The 21618-nt window shown below is 38.6% G+C and overlaps 2 protein-coding genes across 6 annotated transcripts in view; one reads left to right on the top strand and one right to left on the bottom strand.

Moving 5' to 3' along the window:
- Positions 1-2399, top strand: part of rspo3 (R-spondin 3) — a 67978-nt gene extending 65579 nt beyond the window's left edge. The window contains exon 5 of the mRNA XM_008122349.3: positions 1351-2399. Coding sequence (XP_008120556.1) covers positions 1351-1535 — 185 coding nt within the window. The 3' untranslated portion in view covers positions 1536-2399. The remainder of the gene's footprint in view (positions 1-1350) is intronic.
- echdc1 (ethylmalonyl-CoA decarboxylase 1) overlaps positions 1-21618 on the bottom strand; it is a 108438-nt gene that overhangs the window by 27975 nt on the left and 58845 nt on the right. For 3 of the 5 annotated variants that reach the window (XR_010005625.1, XR_010005623.1, XR_010005626.1), the window contains exon 6: positions 21285-21310. Coding sequence is in view for 1 of the 5 variants with exons in the window: in XM_062978967.1 (XP_062835037.1) it covers positions 2080-2111; positions 21285-21310 (58 nt within the window). In the remaining 4 variants the exon portion in view is untranslated. Of the gene's footprint in view, positions 1-1669; positions 2112-21284; positions 21311-21618 lie in introns of those variants that run through there. The other 2 variants (XR_010005628.1, XM_062978967.1) reach the window with 2 other exon arrangements.

The following is a 21618-nucleotide window of genomic DNA, read 5'->3' as shown; positions in this document are numbered from 1 at the left end:
TAAATTTCCAGCTGATCATGCTGGGATGGAAGAAACTCATTGGATGTAAAGTGAAATGCCTATTTTGATTTTCGTTTGTAAACAAATAAGGAATTCACTGTGAATAGCTGGAGAAACAACTGATCTTTTCAATACAATGCTTCCCTTTTACACGGTTTAGATTATTGAAAAATATAGCCAAACTGCAAAATGCTCCAATCTGTAATCAAAAAATTTGGATCAATGTCCCACTGTCTATGGGAGTTTATCCATCACATCTCTTCCATGCTGGTCAACATATTGTCTTGATATCATATCTGTTTATTCTTACATTCATGTTTTTTGTTCTCTATGAGTTAAGCAATAAGACCTAGTAAGTCATCACATCAGCGTTTCTGCTACTAAATACCACCACTGATCATAAGGCGTAAGCTGGCACAAGTCCATCCTTGTGAACTTTCAATATAGTAAACCAGACTGATCTCGAAAACATAAACAATGGGAGAAAAGAGGGAATATGTATGCAGAATGTATACAGCCAGAACAAGTGTAATGCTTGTCTTCACTCTCCTTTAATCTTTCTCTTAATAAAGAATTCCACTTTGTGCAGATCGTAAGAGACTGTAGCTCAATGGTGCCTCTTAGTGGATCTCAATTGTTAGTTCACGTAAAGCAATGTAAACTGTTCAGGTTGTTTTGAATCAGGGCAATTATTTGTTTGTCATGATTTGTTCTCTAATTATTATTGGGGGGCGGGGCGGATCTACCTTGTAGGAATCACATTATTTTAAGCCACATCATTAAAGAAGCATCACAACCAGTACACTGTAAATAATTTTCTAACTCTTAAACTTTCTATGCATATTGCTTTCCATAGTTTGTACACATAAGTGGCTCAAGCTCCAAATAAACACACAACTTGAATAGCTAATTGTAACTAGTCTGAGAGTGTGCCTATGTGTTTATAGATAGGTGTGAATAGATCATCTGTGTTACTCATTACTGACTATAGCGGAAAATATAAGGCTGGACAAATCATGACAGTCTGTTTTTTTAATGAATGCTGACTAAAAAGGATGCCAAATTTCAGGTATGGTGATATTGAGGAAATAAATACATTGTTTTTATATATTTTAAAGAACAAAATAAGTGTAGTTCGTCAAGGGCCGAGGCTATCTTCTGCCATTGTCTGCTATCACTCCTGATGTATCTGATACATCGGAAATGGATCTATGTTAGGGTCTGTGTCCCCCCCCCCCTTTTCTGAACTAAGAATGCAGAATTTTATCACCTCTGATTTTTATGGGGGTAAATAACTATGCTTTCTGAAAAAAATTATCTCTTATTGTGTACTATAACCGTCTATTGCAGGAAGAAGAAAGGAAAGGAGGAAAAAGCCAAAGAGGGGAGAAAGCAAGGAAACCAGTCAGGAAAACAGAGGCCGGGAAGCAAGAAGGCAAAATCGAGAACGAGAAAACAAAAGTAAAACACAACCCAAGAAAAGAAGAACACAGGATAAACCGCAGAAACTAGCACCCATAAGCACTGCACACTAACTGCCTAACACCACTGTTTTAAAGACTTTTGCTGCTGCTATCTCCACCAGGTCCCTGGACCTGGTGCTCCCCAGTTAAGCCACAAAAAGACTATATTACCAGTTTTAGTAAATCTTAACCAACATTCCAAATAATTTCTATTATATTCATCATGCAGTCACATTTTATTCAAGAGACTGACATGAGCCAAGATTTTGGTGGTAAATGGGATACTTTCAAACTGTTATATTAAATGCTTCCATGCATCTCTAAGAGACAACTTAAAGTTTTGTATATAAGTATCAATATGGTATAAGTCATAGCAATATATTGAACGACATCTGGAAAAAAACATCTTTTTCCTTTGTACAATTTTTTTCCAGTCTATTGTTTATGAAGCAAGAGATATCTAAGTAAAAGATGCAGTATCCCTATGCGCATACTTATATATGTTACATATGAATCAAAAGGAAGAAATCTCTCAAGAAGTTGTGGGAGTCGACAGTTTGATAACCCACAGTCTATAGGAACTTTGTGGTTGTCAGGATTTCATCCCAGAGCGCAGTCAGAAACTCCAGAACGAACTGCTCCAGGACTCTGAAAGCAAAGGGAGAAAAGAAGTAGAAGCAACAGTAAACATTTTAAGAGCTCTTCTGAAAGACCAGCAATGGCGTTTAGCTATGCAGCGCTCTTATCCGCAGGACAGCAAAAAATTTTAATGGTCTAAACTATAACTATACAGAGTGTGTTGTTCTATGCTTTGTGTAACTCTGTGTAACTTAAATCAAATTTCAGATCCTCCAGTGACTGACAAATTATATTTGTAGAAAACAGACAAAAACACTAAGTGAATAAAGAACAGAGAAAAATAGACCACATATATAATGTCATTTGCACTGTTCATTCCTCCCCTCCCTCCCACTTTAATTAAAAATTCTCACACAACCTATTTTGTTGCCAAGGAAAAAGATGCTGGTCTTTAGAAATTGTACTGGTAAACCTTGCTAAATACGTATATAAGGCAATATCCAAGTAAGCATTTCCATTAATGGAGCACCTTCTATCAACGGAACATGGGGAGTGACAATTTTCCTTTCCTTTGCAACATCCCAGACCCTCCATGACAGATTTTATGGTGGGATGGGGCTCCTGGGAATTGAGAGAGATGGAAGTCACATTGTGCAAATGGAAGTCTGCTTGTGTAAAGTATATATGTGTATATTTGTGGGTAGAATATATTAAACTTAAAAGTAAGAGAGACTTTGCTTTGAACCAGGATTTTGGTCACATCAATCACAGGCAAAGATGTTGAGAAGTGTAACAGATATGATGAAATCAGCATGGTATAATGTTTCAGCATTGGACTAAGGACTTCATCACATTAAGACTGGGATTTGCCACAAATCGTGGCAAATGCAGCAGGGCCTGGATGGGGGCCTGGGGAATCCCAGCTTCCCCCTCACCCCATCCCATGGGGGGATAGCATTCACCACTGGGCTTCCTCCCATTGTTGCCTATGCAACACAGGAAGCTTCTTGTGTTGCCAACACTCCCTCCTCAATTGTGCCACGGAGCTCTGCCGGAAGGAGATCTGCGTCGTGGGATGGGTTCTGACGGGCTCCGTGCCACAAGTGAAGAGGGAGCACCATACGAGAGGCAATTTTGTCCATCTGTTGTGGTAGTAAGACTTTACAGAACAGGGCTTGAATCCCTGCTCAGCTATGAAAATCCACTGGGTAATCTTGGGGAAATCCCAAGTGCTTAGCCTCAGAAACCCCAATGACGGGGTTGGCTTAGGATCAAGATAAGTCAAAAATGAGTTGAAGGCACACATCAACAATTACAACAACATCTTACAACTGTTTACAGGTTAACATGTTTATCCAGCCAAGTAAAGGTACTTTTCAAGGAGAAAGCACTAGATTAAGTGACTAAAATTCAAACTTCAATAAACCAATCATTTATTCATCCAGTCTGGTGAAACAAATTCTATTATTGGTTGGACAAAACAACAATAACAACATGTTGTGCTTTCGAATTTACACTATTCAAAGAACCAATAGGCAATGTGGCAGGGCTCATTTTGTTCCTCTCACTTGTTGTAATTCCACCAGGAGCTAATGTGGTTAAAGTGAGGCCCCATCGACAAAGCCATATAATGCAGTTTCAGAATGCAGATTAACTGCATCGGATAGCATTATATGACAGTATAGAGTCATATAATCCAGTTCAATGCAGTTGATCTACATTCTGAAACTGGCAATGTAGATCAAGCTTAAGCTGCAGGTAGAAAAATCTCCTGAGTAGATAGGGTTACCTGGAGCTCTCTCATTCATAGATAAATCTGAAGTTCATGGTAGTAACCAAGAAGAGACCAAAAACTGTAGAAATCAGTGTTGGTGTTAACTTCCTGTAAAGTTGAAGAGTTATTACAACTTGCCTTTGTTTCATTTTTAAAAATCTGAAACCAAGTTCAAAGTTTTCCTAAGGTAAAACACGACAAGATTATGTTATAACAGCAAAGTTTGACTAGTGTTATTATTGTGCAGATTTTTCAGACTTTTATAAGCAACCATCTTGAGCCCCTGATGGCGCAGTGGGTTAAACCCTTGTGCCGGCAAGACTGATGACTTGAAGGTTAGGTTGTTGGCCTGAAGGTTGCTGGTTCGAATCCACCCTGGGGAGAGCACGGATGATCTCCATCTAGCACAGTGGTTCTCAACCTGGGGTCCCCAGATGTTTTTGGCCTATAACTTCCAAAAAACCCAGACAGTTTACTAACTGTTAGGATTTCTGGGAGCTGAAGGCCAAAAACATCTGGGGAACCCGGGTTGAGAACCACTGCTATCAGCTCCAGCTCCATGCAGGGACATGAGAGAAGCCTCCCACAAGGATGGTAAAAATATCAAAAACATCCAGACATCCCCTTGACAATGTCCTTGCAGACAGCCAATTCTCTCACACCAGAAGTGACTTGCAGTTTCTCAAATTGCTCCTGTCACAAAAAATAAATAAATCTTGAACTCTGAACAAAGCCTACTTTCAAGATAGACATTGACCCAACTTCAAACTAGTTTGCCTTATGATGTTGCTACTACTAGCAATCGAAATGACTATGTCCATACATTATTTTCTACATATTTTTCTTACGTTTTCCATTTAAAATATTTGTGCTTTTCCTACATAGATCATCGTGACTTCTATAAAGACAGAGTCCTTGGAACCTTATACAACCTTATATATGCAACACAAATTTACTGAGCACTGATGTTTAGTGAAGTCAAAGTGATGACACATATTTCTTCTTCCCTGAAACAGCAAGTTGGAATACAGGCAGTCTTGCCTGGACTCATATTTTCAAAATGTGATTTATGATGCTCATGCTTGGAATGACAGAGAGGTTAACAATGGCTGTCTTGGTGTGAAAATATGATTAACATTAACTATTTTTAAAATAAAGTAAAAACATTTCTTTGCATATGATGTTACCTATCAGCTAAGCATTGGTCATTGCTTCATTTGTTAATTAACAAAATAGGAAGATACAACAGAAGGAAGAATTTGAAGGTAAGCTACAACAGAAGGCAAGTTTTGCCAGACAGGTAACCTTTCTGTACCACAGAGCAGCTCCAAATAGAATGTCTGTGATTTTAAAAAATGATATAGATGGAGTAACTACTACTACTACTACGATGATGATGATGCTGATGATGATGATTAAATCTCAATTTTAAGCAAAAATGCCACTTTTCCAACCAGGAAACTTATAATGACAGACTGCAATTTTTAGAAATTGCTTTTAATTACAGTAGAGTCTCACTTATCCAACATAAACGGGCCGGCAGAACGTTGGATAAGCGAATATGTTGGATAACAAGGAGAGATTAAGGAGAAGCCTATTAAATACTAAATTAGGTTATGATTTTACAAATTAAGCACCAAAACAACACGTTATACAACAAATTTGACAGAAAAAGTAGTTCAATACGCAGTAATGCTATGTAGTAAATACTGTATTTATTAATTTAGCACCAAAATATTATGATGTTTTGGAAACATTGATTACAAAAATGCGTTGGATAATCCAGAACGTTGGATAAGTGAGTGCTGGATAAGTGAGACTCTACTGTACTATGTTAACTCACTATGTGTGAGCTGTATGAGCTGTATGGTGGCTGATCAATTCAAAATTGACTGGTATCTTTTTCCATACATTGACAATTGTTCTCCAGTTCCATGTACTATTCAATTACTGGAAATGTGAAGATCTTATTAACAGATATACTTCCATGTATCTCTACAGAAGCCAACATGGAGAAATAATCACAGATTAATTTGGAGATACGTGGACCTAATTTCCACTGCAAATTTTTAGTGCAAGCATTTCAGAATCAAATTAATCGGTAGGAATTTAGTCCTCTGGGGTAAATATTTCTGGTACATTTTGTAGAACAATATACCCTTATGTCTCAACTCTCAAAGTGGATTGCATAGTTGTGGCCATCCGAAAGAATCTAATAAAGATTCGATATCCAAAAGATTCGACTCTCCAAAAACACTGTCCCCCTCAGAAGTGTTTGTGGGCCTCTCTAGTTCCTCCAGTGTGGTTCTATGGTGTGTTTCCAGCCCAAATATACAGTAATTGAAATACAGAGTTTACTGGACTTCCGGTGGGCAACGATGGCAGTGGGCAAGACTTGCTAGGGGCTCCTAGCAAGCCATCTCCATTCGCCGGATGGGTAGAGCTTTTAGCTCCCCTCTCCCTGCAGATCGAGTCAGGGAGGGATGCAAGCCTCCGAGGCGGCAACAGTCGATCCGAGGCACTGCTAAAAGGCGAGTGTCCTGCCGGATCCGGTGTGTCGCGGAGGGCGCAGTCCGGGAGGAGAGAAGCAGGGCGAAAACCCTGCAAATTCCGCCAGCCGGCCCATTTTAAATTTGAAGAAAAGAAGAAGAACTAACAAGCCACAACGGCAGGAGAAGTAAGTGCTTTCCCAAAGAAAAAGCTTTCTATTCTATGTGGAGATAAGGACTAGGAGTTTATGAAAATAAAGGCTATAGAAACTATGGGTTTTGGGAGGTCCAAAATTAAAGCAAAGAGGATACTTGGGAGTACTGAAAAAGTGAACGCTATAAGCGGCAAAATAGACTGGAAAGGACTGAAATATACAGAAGAGGAGAGGCTGAATTTAAAAGTACTAACCAAGGCGACGACGTGCGACCTTGGGAACCATATTGTTGTGTCTACCATCGCTCTTCTTCATAAACAATACGAGAGAGGAAGAGAAAATCCGGAAAGGACACAAATTGCAGAGCACAATCCCAGGGCAGAAGTGGCGAATTGAAGCTATCCGGGGACTGGGAAAGCTGGAGAGAGACGAAAATAAAGAGGACTAAGGGCGGAAGTAAGGGCGGAACTAGGAACTTGAGCCTCCTATCCAAGTAATAACCTGATAAATACCGGAAAAGGAAGAGGAAAGCATACACGGAATATAAAGGAGGACGGACAGGAGGCTGAAGAGCATAGAGAAAAGACGCTACAGATGACCAAAGACTGCCGGGTTAATTGATTAAAACCTAAGGATATGGGAAGAGCTCTCCATGGATACGGAAAGCAGGAGAAGTTATAAAAGGACTGAAAGACAGATAGAGGCAAGACAACAGAGAGCGGAGGATAGAAAAAAGAACAGATTAGAAGAACAGAAGAAAGAAGAAGAGCGACAGAAGAGAGGAAGAGATAAGGCCTGGTGAGATAAAGAACACGCAGACATATAATTTAACAAGAAATAACTAGGAGAAAACCACTGGACTGAACTAAAAATGGCAGGACCTAAATTAAAAATGGAGAAAGATAAAGGTATGACAAGAATACCATCGGAGAATGTATCTATGAAAGACCTTTTGAAGGAAATTCAGAAACTGGCTGAAAAACAGGAAAACTACCAAATAGAAGTCCAAAAAAGATCAGAAGAATACAAAAAACAAATGTTAGAACTGAGAGCAGAAATAAAAGAGGAAATTGGTCAACTGAAGGATGAAATGAGAAGGTCACTTGAAGATATAAAAGAATTAAAACAAAACAGTGCAAAACTGGAAAAATCTCAAGATAAAATTAAGAAAAAAATAGAAGGTCTAGAAATTAAGAATTCAAAAATAGAGAAGCTACAAGAAAGATTAGAATAATGTGAATTAGAATTTCAACTCCGATTTAGAAATATTCAAGAAGAGAATGAGGACATAAGAGAAACAATATTAAAATTAACTGCCGATCTTTTACAAACCCCTCCACATAAGTTAGAAATGGAAGTAGGTAGATGTTATAGAATCCAGACAAACTACTCAAAGAAGAACAAAGTGGCTAGGGATGTGATTGTACATTTTACAAGAAAGAGAATAAGGGATGAAATATTAATACAGAATAGTAAGAAACCAATACATCATAAAGAGATAAAAATTGTGATCTTGAAGGAGTTCCCGCTGACAACATTGAACAAAAGAATAAATTATTTCTTCTCAACAGATGAATTGAAGAAACAAAAAATCTGTTTCAGATGGGAAAAGGCAGAGGGAATAATGGTGACTTACAGAAATGAAAAACACTGGTTAACTTTGGTGGACAAAACAAAAGCCTTTCACAAAGTACTTAAAAAAGACACAGACCGCGGACCTTCAACATCACCCTCAGCAAAAAAGAAAAAACCAAAAAGACCGGGACACAACTCACCAGAAGAGGAAGTATTAGGAGCTGAGGCAAGACTTCAAGACTTGGATATTACGGATGAAGAAGAAGAGGTGGATCAGATAAATGAAATCAGTCAAGATGAAAAGTGAAATAACACGCCAGTTAAAAATATACATAAACAATGTAAATGGGATCAACTCTCCGAATAAAAGAAAAAGTATCATTAAGCAAATTAATAAAGGAAAATTTGATATTGTGGCCCTTCAAGAAACGCATATTTGCCAAAAACATGTGGCCCACCTGAAAAACAAAAGAATGGGAAAAGATTTTTTTTCAGCCAATTTGAACAAGAAAAGAGGGGTGGTCACATATATTAATGAGAGTATCCCAGCATAATTGAAATTAAAAGATTCGGAGGGAAGGGTGGTGGCAGTGGAAATAACAATTAATCAAGAGAAAATCCTTATTTGCAATATATATGCCCCAAATGGACCCAAAACACAATTTGCAAACAATTTAAGAGAACAAATTTCAAAAGTAAGCACAGACCATATAATCATTTTAGGAGACTTTAATGGGGTGACAGATCAAAAAATGGATAAATCGAGAAAGACAAACAGGAAGAGTAAAGAAAAAATTGGCCAACTTCCAACAAATTTCCTAAACTTGAAAAGAGAGCTGGATCTTCAGGATGCATGGAGAATCAAAAACCCAAACACAAGAGATTACACGTACTATTCAAATAGACACAAATCGTGGTCCAGAATCGATATGATCTGGGCCACAAATTCACTGATAACCAAAATGGATAAGATAAATATTCTGTCAAGAGATAAATCGGACCATAGCCCACTGGAACTGATAATGAATTACAAAAGGAATGCTTGGAGGTGGAGACTAGATGATAATCCCATAAAATCTGAAGAAGAAATATTAGAAAATAAGAAATTGACAAAGGATTTTTTTGCAATAAATGACAAAGACGATGTAACAAAACAAACAGTATGGGACTCATACAAAGCTGTAATGAGGGGTCACTTCATACAGCAGAAAGCAAGAGTTAACAAAAAAGGAATTTTAAAATAGAACAAATAAATAAGCAAATAGATAAATATGAATTGATGCTTAAACAAAATCCCAAGAATCAAAAAATAATAAATGAATTAGGAAAATTAAAAAGAGATAAACATAATCTAGAACTGGAAAAGATAGTGAAGTCATTAAAATTTGTGAAACAATATAATTTTGAAAATGCTAATAAGCCGGGGGCTTGGTTGGCAAGGAAGATAAGAAAGAAAAAGCAACAACAACAAATAATAAAAATTAAAGGCATAGAGAAAGAATATACGATGGATAAAGAAATAAGAGAGGAATTTAGAAATTATTATAGCCAATTATATAATCAAAAGGAAGAAGATCCAGATAAGATATCAATTTATTTAGGAGAACAAAAATTAGACAAAATTACAGAAACCCAAAGAGAATATCTTAATAAGGAAATTACAAAAGAGGAAATTAAGAAGGCAATAAAAAATTTAAAACCCAACAAAGCTCCGGGACTGGATGGTTACACAGCAAGTTTTTACGAAGTCATGAAAGATGAGATAACTCCCTTTTTTAAAAATTATAATGAATCAAGCTTTGGAAAAGAAAACTATTCCTGAATCTTGGAAAGAAGGGGATATTATTACAATATATAAAGCAGACACAGATAAAACAGATGTAAAAAATTATCGCCCTATATCCTTGCTAAATGTGGATTACAAAATCTTTACTAATATATTGGCAAATCGATTTAAAGAATTTCTAAATACTTGGATAGGGCCAGAACAAAAGGGATTTCTTCCGGGAAGATATATGAAAGAAAACATAAGATGCATAGTAGACGTTTTAGAATACTATGAAATGTATCATCAAAAAGAACTTGCCCTATTATCGATCGATGCGGAAAAGGCATTCGATAATTTAAACTGGACATTTATTAAACTATTATTTAAAGAGATTGATATAGGACACCAATTCTATAATGCTATTGATGCAATCTATACTGAACAAAAAGCAAAAAATTTAGTAAATGTACAATATACAAAAGAAATACAGATTAACAAAGGAACACGTCAGGGTTGCCCACTTTCACCTCTAATTTTTATTTTTGCAATGGAAATTTTAATAAGGAGCATCAGAAATAATAACCAGTTAAAAGGAACAAAAGTAGCAAATTATGAATTTAAAATGAGGGCATTTGCTGATGACCTTATCTGTATTATTGAGAATCCGAAGTCCCAAATTCAACAGTGGATAAAGAAAATAGAAGAATATGGATCAGTGGCGGGCTTCTATCTAAATAAAAAGAAAACAAAAATCTTAACAAAAAATATATCAAAGAAGAATCAAGAAGAAATAGAGGACAAGACAGATATCCAAATACAGTAGATTCTCACTTATCCAACACTCACTTATCCAACGTTCTGGATTATCCAACGCATTTTTGTAGTCAATGTTTTCAATACATTGTGATATTTTGGTGCTAAATTTGTAAATACAGTAATTACTACATAGCATTGCTGCATACTGAACTACTTTTTCAGTCAAATTTGTTGTATAACATGATGTTTTGGTGCTTAATTTGTAAAAGCATAACCTAATTTGATGTTTAATAGGCTTTTCTTTAATCCCTCCTTATTATCCAACATATTCGCTTATCCAACATTCTGCCGGCCCATTTATATTGGATAAGTGAGACTCTACTGTAGTAACAAAAATTAAATATCTGGGGATTTGGCTATCGGCAAAGAATGCACAATTATTGAAGAATAATTATAAATTAAAATGGAATGAAATCAAAAAGGATCTTCAAAATTGGAAACATTTGAAAATTTCCCTTCTGGGCCGAATAGCAACAATTAAAATGAATGTGTTACCAAAATTTTTGTATCTATTCAAAAACTTGCCAATATTACAGAATAATAAAATATTTGTGGAATGGAATAAAGAAATAGCAAAATTCATATGGAAGGGGAAAAAATCAAGAATAAATTATACAATAATGACAGATGAAAAGAAAAGAGGCAGATTTGGACTCCCAAATTTGAAACTATACTACAAAGCATGTGTCTTGACGTGGATAAAAGACTGGGCAACATTGAAAAAAGACAATATTCTGGCATTGGAAAGTTTTGACTTGAGACGAGGCTGGCATGGATATCTCTGGTACAAAAAAAAGGTTAGTGGAGAAAAATTTTGGAAACCATTTTATCAGGTCCTCATTAATAAAAGTATGGGAAAGATACAAGGAAAAGATTTACATCAAAATACCCCTATGTATATCACCTATAGAGGCTAACCAGAATTTTTTTTGGTATGGACAAGCTGGCCAAAATATAAAGAAATTTTAATAAAAAAGAATGGACAATACCAATTAACAATCCAAAAAGAAATAAGACAAAAATATGATAAATTTTAATCAAAATGAGGACATTATCTTTACTTATGCAGTGACAGCCGCAAGAATAACCTTTGCGAGATATTGGAAACAAAAAGAAATCCCAACAAAACAACAATGGTTGGAGAAATTGGATGATATATATGATATAGATAAAATAACATACTTAATTAAATTAAGTAGAGGAAAGGCAATAAAACGTACAGACTGGGAAAAATATGAAGAATATAAGAAAAAAATCAAAGGAAAAATAAACAAAAGGTGAACCCGAGAATGGATATTGTGAACTAGACCAGATTATAAAGGGAAAATGAACAAGAAATGAAATTTAAACTACAAAGGACAGAAAGTGGAAGACCAAACAGCACCCTTTATTCCCCATAATCCTGTTAACCCTTACCCAATCCCCTTTTTTTCTTGTTGTATCCCAATCCCATTACCATCCTTTCCTCACTTACCCTATCCTTTTTAACCTATGTACACAAAAGAAAATTTGAATAAAAATCATTAAAAAAAGAAAGAAATACAGAGTTTACCAATATTCATAATTTCTGAGTATCCACGAGTCATCCTGGAAAACATCTCCAGCAGATACAGAGGTAATAGTGAACTCTAATCGAGGGATTATAAAATACTTTAATTATCAATTTGTTACAGAGCAGCATCAAAATCTACAGCACTTTACTGAATACGGGATGCAAAACAGAAGTGTTTTTGATTCCAAGAAGACTGTAATCTCTATTTTGACAAAAATGGAGACAACAAAAGATTAGAATAGACATGGGGCATTAAAAGAAGATGTGTTTGGAGATAAGATGAGCATAACCACTTGATGAAAAATGGGGCACCAAAAAAAGAAAATCTGCACTTCCTATCCTTATTAAAAATACATTGATACACCCTATAAACAGTAGGGATTAGCTGCCAAATAAAATACTTCAAACAGGAAGCCTTTGGATTTCCACAGTATTACTACGTAATGACAACCCATGAAAATGAGATAGTAAGTGAGAGTGAGACACTGAAAATCAATTGCCACAATGCCAGAAATGTGGGGACTAAAGGAAATTTTCATTTGGAGGGAGCTGAATTCTTATTTGGTGCATTAACGCCCCTACCCAACAATATGATGAATTTGGCAGGAAATTCAACTCAGCTGCCAAAAAACCAAAATCCCGGGGTATTTATAAACAAACAGGACTCCAAAACATACTTGGCTTGCTGATGGAGAATCCTGTACTCCTTTTTCCCAACATGTGACTCATGAGCCTGTGTTGTTGTTGTTCTTATTATTATTATTATTATTATTATTATTATTATTATTATTATTATTATTAAGTGCATTTCTATACCGCTTTTCTCACCCCTGGGGGGACTCAAAGCGGTTTACAACATAATAAAAGGCAAAATTAAAGCCTTACATATATAAAAAATATATCACATATTTAAATAAAAACATACATCTGTAGATTAAACAATTAAAACTATAAAAAAACATCAAAAATAGACACATGTATGAAACATATTAGTTTCATACCTCTATATGGACGGTAGAACTTCTATTGTGACGTTATGGGCATTAGTGCCATAATTCCCATGTTTTCAACCAGATGACACTGGCTTGGAATACAAATAGTTTACTGATGGAAAGATAAAATGGGCGCATCCCACAAGAGAATTGGGTAATTGACAGCAGTCCATTCTAGTCAATGTAAATATGAATTCTTAATGCCATATTAATTTGCCACAGTCAATGCAAGGGGGTGGGGGTGGGGGTGGGGAGACCTAATTAAGATCTGGTGCCCTCTTGTGCGACACATTGCATATGCATGGGTGCACCCTAATTAGTCCCAGTGAAGTCAGCGTAATAAAAAGACAGAGGCCTCAAGTCCTCCCAGAAAACAATCTCAGGAGCTGCCACAGATGTTTCCCATTTTTAATTATAGCCCTTCCAAGCAACAAAACATCATTGTCATGGTTACATTCTGCCTTATTACTTTTAAAAACAAGAGCCTCTGGAATTGTGAATAAAGAACCCAAATAACCTTGGGAGGGGAGGGAGAGAAGGAAAAGGGACTGGAGTTCAGGTGTTATACTAAGTTGCTTCGTGCCTTGCTTTGATTGCCCCTCCTGCCCAGCCCAGAGCTTTCATGGCACCAGTGGCACCGAGTGTTAACTAGCACTCTAGAGACTGAAACCCCTTTAATATTTTTAGTCAAGGCATCAAGGTTTGGTTTTATAATTGAAAGGTTCTCTTTCACATTCTCCCTTCCATTTCTTTTCTTTTCTTTTAAGAAAAGTTGAAAGCCATAGCCAGGGCCGGTCAGAGATAAATTTAAATATTAAGCGGGGGTGCTGAAAAGCGCCCCCCGCCGGCCCCGCCTCCTGCGCCCTGGCCCCGCCTCCCACCCAGCGTGCCCTGGCCCCGCCTCCCACGCTGGGTGGGAGGCGCGGCCAGGGTTGGAAAGAGGGAGGCTTCGCCGCCCGGGGAGGGGAGGATGGGATCCCTCCTCCCCTCCCTGGGCGGCGAAAGAGGGAGCCACAAGGCCAGGGCGCACTGGTCGGGCGGCGGGGCACTGTCAGAGCGGTGCCCCGCCTCCCGCCCAGCCTGACGGCGCCCCCCGGGACCTGCGCCCGAGGCGGCGCCGTCACGTGGCCTCTATGGTGGGGCCGGCCCTGGCCATAGCTTTCTTTGAAAAATGTAAATAGAAAGGACAGATTCTTGTTAGGGCATTAGGCTAGTAGAAAAATCATTGCACAAGAGGTTGGTTGTTTCCTTAGAGGTTATGGAAAACCAGCCATAGTGTAGTCAATCGTTCTTGTAAGCATGTACCATAGCTTCTCCTCTCTCACACACTTTCAACTAGTGGGTAGGGAACTGATTTGCCATTGTACAATTCAAGGTACTTGCTACACAACTGCGAGGTCCGATACAAATATTTGTGTTTATTTTTGTTGCCTTCAAGTCGTTTCTGACTTAGGGCAAACCAAAGGCAAATCCATCACAAGGTTTTCTTGGCAAGATTTGTTCAGAGGAGGATTGCTATTGACTTCACCTGAGGCTGAGAATCTGGGACCTGATCTTAGCCACATTTTTAATCTTTTAACATGCATCGTAACATAAATAGATAAAGAACATTGCATAATTCCCATCAGAAAACAAAACCAAACCATAGTGTTTTGTCCATCTTGTCCCAATTGGGCAAATTGGGGTGGGGAACATTATTTGCTGGAAGACCTAATGTTAATGAAGTTATGGCATTCTTTTTTGCCCCAAAACGTAAAGTTTCTTTAGAGTGGTTTATCTTATGAGTGATGCGCCATTCTTTGTAACAGCCCTTCTGTAGACAGCCAGAGCATGTTTTCTGGAAGCTGCCCTTAGCTTCACAACTAGTTTTCCCATACATTGGGCACTGCTCCTCAGTATTCTTATCTATTGTCCTGCTAATAAAATAACAGAGCATACAGGAGTATGGCCTATTTGTAAAATTGTGCTAGTGTATGATAAATTTGTCAAATGGTACTAGTGTATGTTAGGTCTTTACATAGCAGACATTTTACTAGCTCAACGCTGATGAAAGAACTGTCGTCCATCATATTTTGTGCAGTATGGAACAACTCTATAACCAAACTAGATTTCCAAAAGCATACCAAACTACCTTAACTTAGCACTGAATCACCACTACAATTTCATATCATTGGCTTTGTTGGATTCATGCTCAGATAAGAGAGCTTCAATGCAAACATGACTGTGTTTCCTATTAAGAGGTGTCACTTGCTACATAGAATCATAGAATCACAGAATCAAAGAACTGGAAGAAATCACAAGGGCCTTCCCATCCAGCCCTCTGCCATGCAGGAAAAGCACAGTCAAAGCATCCGCAATAGATGACCATCCAGCCTCTGTTTAAAAGCCTCCAAAGAAGGAACCTCCACCACACTCCAAGGCAGCGAGTTCCACTGTTGAACAGCTCTTATGATCAGGAAGTTCTTCCTAATGTTCAAATGGAATCTCTTTTTCTGTAATTTGACCCCATTGCTCTGAGTCCTAGGTCCCTTCCACAGAGGCACATAACCCAGAATATCAAGGCAGAAAATCCCACCGTATCTGCTTTAAACTGGGTTATCTGAGTCCACACTACCATATATTCCAGTTTAAAGAAAATGTGGGATTTTATTCAGCTGTGTGGAAGGGGCCTTAGTCTCCAGGGCAGCAGAAAACAAGCCTGCTCATTTTGCTTTATGACAGCCTTTCAAATATTTATACATGGCTATCATGTCTCCTCCCAGCCTTCTCTTCTGCAGGCTAAACATACCAAGCTCTTTAAGCTGCCCCTCAGAGGACATGGTCCCTCTGGACACATTCCAGCTTGTCAATATCCCTCTTGAATTGTGATGCCCAGAACCGTCCGGGGGAGCTTTTCGAGTTGTCAGAGGTTTGTTATATCCCGTCCCTCAAGAGGGGATCCCTGACAACTTGGCAGCCCGCTGTGAAGCATTTGCCTGGTTCTTTGCGGACAAAGTCACTTTGATCCACTCTGGTTTTGACACCATATTAATGGCAGTCTCCGAGGATGTAGCACGAGCATCTGCTTGTCCTATTTTGATGGATTCTTTTCAATTGGTTCAGCCTAAGGACATGGACAAGGTGCTTGGAGAGGTGAGGTCAATCACATGCATCCTAGACCCCTGCCCATCCTGGCTGGTGAGAGAAGCCAGAGGGGGATTGGCTGAGTGGGTGAAGGTGGTGGTGAATGTCTCCCTTGGGAAGGCATTTTTCCAGCGAGCCTTAAATTGGCTATGATCAAACCGCTGTTGAAGAAGCCAATCACTGGATCCCACTCAATTGGACATCTATCGGCCTATTTCCTTTTTTTTTTTTTTCTATCGGCCTATTTCCAATCCCCCCTTTTTAGGCAAGGTCATGGAATGTGTGGTGGCTGCACAACTCCAGGCATTCTTGGTAGACACTGATTTTCTGGATCCGGCGCAGTCTGGTTTCAGGCTGGGGCATGGTACCGAGACAGCCTTGGTCGCCTTAGTCAATGATCTATGCCGGGAACTGGACAGGGGGAGTGTGTCCCTGTTGGTTCTGCTGGACCTCTCAGCGGCCTTCGATACCGTCGATCACGGTATCCTTCTGGGACACCTTGCCGGGATGGGGCTTGGAGGTACTGTCTTACAGTGGCTCCGATCCTTCCTGGAGGGTCGTTCCCAGATGGTGTCACTGGGGGACACCTGCTTGGCCCCACAACCATTGTCTTGTGGGGTCCCGCAGGGATCAGTACTGTCCCCCATGTTGTTCAACATATACATGAAGCCGCTGGGAGAGATCATTTGGAGTTTGGAGTTTCGGGGTGCGGTGTCATCTGTACGCAGATGATGTCCAGCTCTGTCACTCCTTCCCACTTGTCACTAAGGAGGCCATTCAGGTCCTGAACCGGTGTCTGGCTGCTGTGTCAGATTGGATGAGGGCGAACAATTACCAGATATCCCAGCCAGTTTACCAGCTGTTAGGATTTCTAGGAGTTGAAGGCCAAAAACATCCAAGGACCCTAAGTTGAGAACCACTGTTCTTATGTCTTTTATTTCCAGTAAAATTATCTTGTTAATAATAAATAAAGTAAATAAATATGAAGCAACACTCTGAAAACCAGACACGGGAGCCAAGGGCAACTAATGAACAAAGGATGCCCCCAGAAAGGAAGCCAGATATTCAATGCTAATGAGTAAGTAATATTATGTTTTAAATTAAAGTAAGCAATATTATGTTTTAAATTTTGTATACTGTTTTTATTTGATTATATTTAGGTGTTTAAATGTTTATGTTTTATTTTATTACTGTGGTTTGTATTATCGGCATTGAATTTTGCCAGTTTTGTAAGCCGCCTTGAGTCCCCTCGGGTGAGATAGGAGGGGTAGAAATGTTGTAAATAAATAAATAAATTGCAAACAGCAAGGACATTAATAACATTACTAGTCCAAAGGGATAGTTTGGTGATATTTCATCCTATAACCCTGCTTTGTTTTCTTGGGGGGAATGGGGCAGGATTTTGACTGGTCAAGCTTGAAATGCAACGTTTTGGTGTTAATACAGATGAAACTACCCACTCCCCCGACTGGGACTCTCACTTTCTGTACAGAGCATCCACAAATCAGATTGAAGACTTGGATGATGTCTTTCTAGAAAAAATGATCATAAGTTCATAAAGGAGAGATATAGCATTGATAGGAGACCTCTTGCATGTAAGAGCCAACATATTCTTCATTTGCCTTCTAGACCAGTGGTTCTCAAACTGTGCTCTTCCAGGTGTTTTGGACTTCAACTCCCAGAAATCCCAGCCAGCTTACCAGTTGTTAGGAATTGTGGGGAAGTCCAAAACATCTGGAGGAGCACAGTTTGAGAATCACTGTTCTAGACAATTCCATTGGTTAGAAGGAGGTGGTGGCAACAAGGGAATTACGGTTTTGGACCTTATCATAAACGGAAGGTCAGATTAGCAGAGTAGAAATAGTGGGATTCTTGAGGAAGAGTCCTTTTGGGATTTGGTATACAAAGGAAAATGGAAGTCAAATGTCAGAATATTATCACACCCTGTTGTTATATTTTGATACCTTGGGGCCATGGCCAATATCTTTTAGAAACTCCTTCCATGTGTTCAATATAGCCTTCATTAATCCTAAAATAACTGTTTGTATTGAAGCCCTTCACAAGAGCCTTGGTAATCAAATTTTGTCTCATCCTTTCAAGGGATTTCATTCTGAGGTCCATCATACTAATATTTCCTATAAGTATATTGCCTGCCTCCTGCCCTTCTGATATATTATGTACTGTCCAAAGTATGATGTTTGAGCAATTGATTATAACTCTGGAGAACAGGATTCAAATCCCTGCTTGGCTGTGGAAACCCAGTGAAAGGCCTTGAGGCACTCATGCTCTTAGCCTCAGAAAACCCAATGAAAGGTTCAATGAAAGATTGCCATGTCAAAAACTACTTGAAGGCACACAGCAATTATCATCATTATATTTGCTCTGCAGCAGAAGACTTTCATGCAATTATCTTTGGAGAGTTAATATGGTGCTTTATAAAAAAAACTTTGCATTTGTTAATGAAGCACACTTAAAAGTCAATGTTTCAAACATTATTAGCCAAAGAGCAGAAGTGCAGTGAGCACATTTAAGTTTGTTATCCTTAAGTTACCAGTAAATAATTCATATAATAATAATAATAATAATAATAATAATAATAATAATAAATACAACTTTATTTATATACCTTCCTATCCTTCCTAAGGGTGGTGAACAACAAAATCAGCAAACATTCAATGCTGTAAAACAAACATAAGTAAATACCCATCCCACCCAAATCCCAAAACAAATACACATTTATACCAAAAGTAAGAATCATTAAAACAGATGATAGCATATAAAATTTACAATTCTATCATTATCCTCTGATTCACTGAGGCAGGAGTGAATAAAGTAGAGCTGTGACTCCCAGCATAATTTTGGTCATGATTGCAAGCATTGTTGGGAGTTGCAATCCAACATTTTGAATGCCATAGTTGGCAATTCAATGGGACCTCCCATGAATACCAAAGTTCATGGATGGTCAAGATCCACTATATAGTGTCCATTAGGCCCCATCTACACTGCCATATAATGTTTGGAACTGCATGATATGGTCCGTGTAGACTCAGATAATGCGGTTAAATGCAGTTAAACTTCTGTGTAGATAGGGCCTTACATAAAATGGCAAAATAAAGGTTTGTTTTTTTGGATTTTATTTTTCAATCAATGAATGGTTGAATAGATGGATACAGAATCCATGGATATGGAGGGCTGACTGTTACATTGTGCTTTGCATCCCTGCAGTAAGGGCTGCACAGCTGGGAGATCACATTTAAATGGTCTCTTGGCACAACACGGATATGATAATACCAGCTTGTGTACTGAATGAAAAGCTATACTGTTCCAATAAAAAACTATGTAACTATGGCAGCTGAATTGTGATCAAGAGAAGCAGGGGCACAGAGGCAGGTCTGAAAGGATAAATACTAGCTTATTAAGTATCCCATTCAGAGCATTCCAGGGGTAGGCAATTTGGCCACAAACTACGGAACAGTGTTTTTGATACCGTCATTAAATAAGCATGATTTAATACATTTATGGCTGAAATACCCTAATGGCACCAGATCTTGTTGGATTTTGGAAGCTAAGCAGGATCAGTCCTGGCTAGCACTTGGATGGGAAAGCACCATTGGATACTATATTTCAGAGGAAGAATTAGACTAATCAAAGGAAGAATCTAATCCTTTGGGGTCAACAGGTGACTTGAAGGCAAACATAGTATTCCTGATAAGGGCGGACAAAAGTGATTTGTCCGTTTTTGATAACGAACATATTTATTCCAGAGAAGGATGCTAAAGAACATACGTCTCCAGGAAATGAGGCTTGTTTACTGTTACAATGGGGAAAGCCTGCTTTGCCTGGATAAGGATGATTATTCAATTCTATTTAGCTTGGTGGCACAGTGGGTTAAACCATTGTGCCAGCTGAATTGCTGACCTGAAGGCTGTGTTGCTGACCTAAAGGTTGCTGGTTCAAATCCACAAGTCGGGGTGAGCTCCCATCGGTCAGCTCTAGCTTGCAGGGACATGAGAAATCCTCCCAGCAACACATCCGGGCGTCCCCTGGGCAATATCTCTGTAGACGGCCAATTCTCTCACACCAGAAGCGACTTGCAGTATATTCTCAAGTCGCTTCTGACACCATATATATATATATATATATATATATATATATATACACACTCAACTTGGTAGAGATGCCACCTCCATATAAGCATGCAGAAGGTAGAAGATGACTATATTAGTCATCTTCTGTAATATCTGCAATTACAATTATTCCAAAATTTCAAATTGTTCACATTGGTGGCTGAAAGTCCTTTGCTTTCTAATGGGTCACTACATTAACTTAATTTCATGCACAGAAATGTGTATAGGATTAGCTACAGGCTACGTGTAAAAGGTGTATTTGAAACATGAATTAATTGCATGTTTAGATTTAGGTTTCGTCTGCGTGTGTGTATGTATATATGCAAACACATGTCTCATTCTTTGGGGGTTCCTAAAGATGGCCATCTGTCAGGAGTGTTTTAGTAATGTATTCTTGCATGGCAGAAGGTTGTTGGACTGCATGGACATTGGAGTCTCTTTCAACTCTATGATTCTGTGAGTTATTCTAAAAAATATCCAAATACAGTAGAGTCCCACTTATCCAACACTCGCTTATCCAACGTTCTGGATTATCCAACACATTTTTGTAGTCAATGTTTTCAATATATCGTGATATTTTGGTGCTAAATTCATAAATACAGTAATTACTACATAGCATTACTGCGTATTGAACTACTTTTTCTGCCAAATTTGTTGTCTAACATGATGTTTTGGTGCTTCATTTGTAAAATCATAACCTAATTTGATGTTTAATAGGCTTTTCCTTAATGCCTCCTTATTATCCAACATATTCGCTTATCCAACGTTCTGCCGGCCCGTTTATGTTGGATAAGTGAGACTCTACTGTACTTCTGGTTCCAAGCACTTTGGGTAATGCACAAAATGATGTAAATACTGTGTATAAAATTACCTTCTGGTTCTGTGTATAAGGTGTACCTGAAACAGAAACGAATTTCATGTTACGATTTAGATCCCAGCTTAAGCGGCTGAGAGGAAAAAGGAAGGGGCCTGAGGCTGTGAGGAATGCTGGGAGTTGAAGTCCAAAACACCTGGCGGGAGGGCCCAACTTTGGCCACGCCTGGTGTAGAACCTATTGCAGAGTCTCTCGGCCAAAGCCACGCCCACTCCCAGGCCAAAGCCACGCCCCTTCCCCCATCCTTCGCCGTCCTCTGCCCTTTTGCTTTCGGCTCTGCTTGCTCTTCCCGCTTTGGCTCCGCCCACCTCGGTCTCCCGTCATGCGTGAT

Source organism: Anolis carolinensis, chromosome 1 (assembly GCF_035594765.1).
Source record: "Anolis carolinensis isolate JA03-04 chromosome 1, rAnoCar3.1.pri, whole genome shotgun sequence".
Taxonomy (NCBI): Eukaryota; Metazoa; Chordata; class Lepidosauria; order Squamata; family Dactyloidae; genus Anolis; species Anolis carolinensis.
Note: the sequence above shows the minus strand (reverse complement) of the source record. Positions and strands in the feature narration are given on the sequence as shown.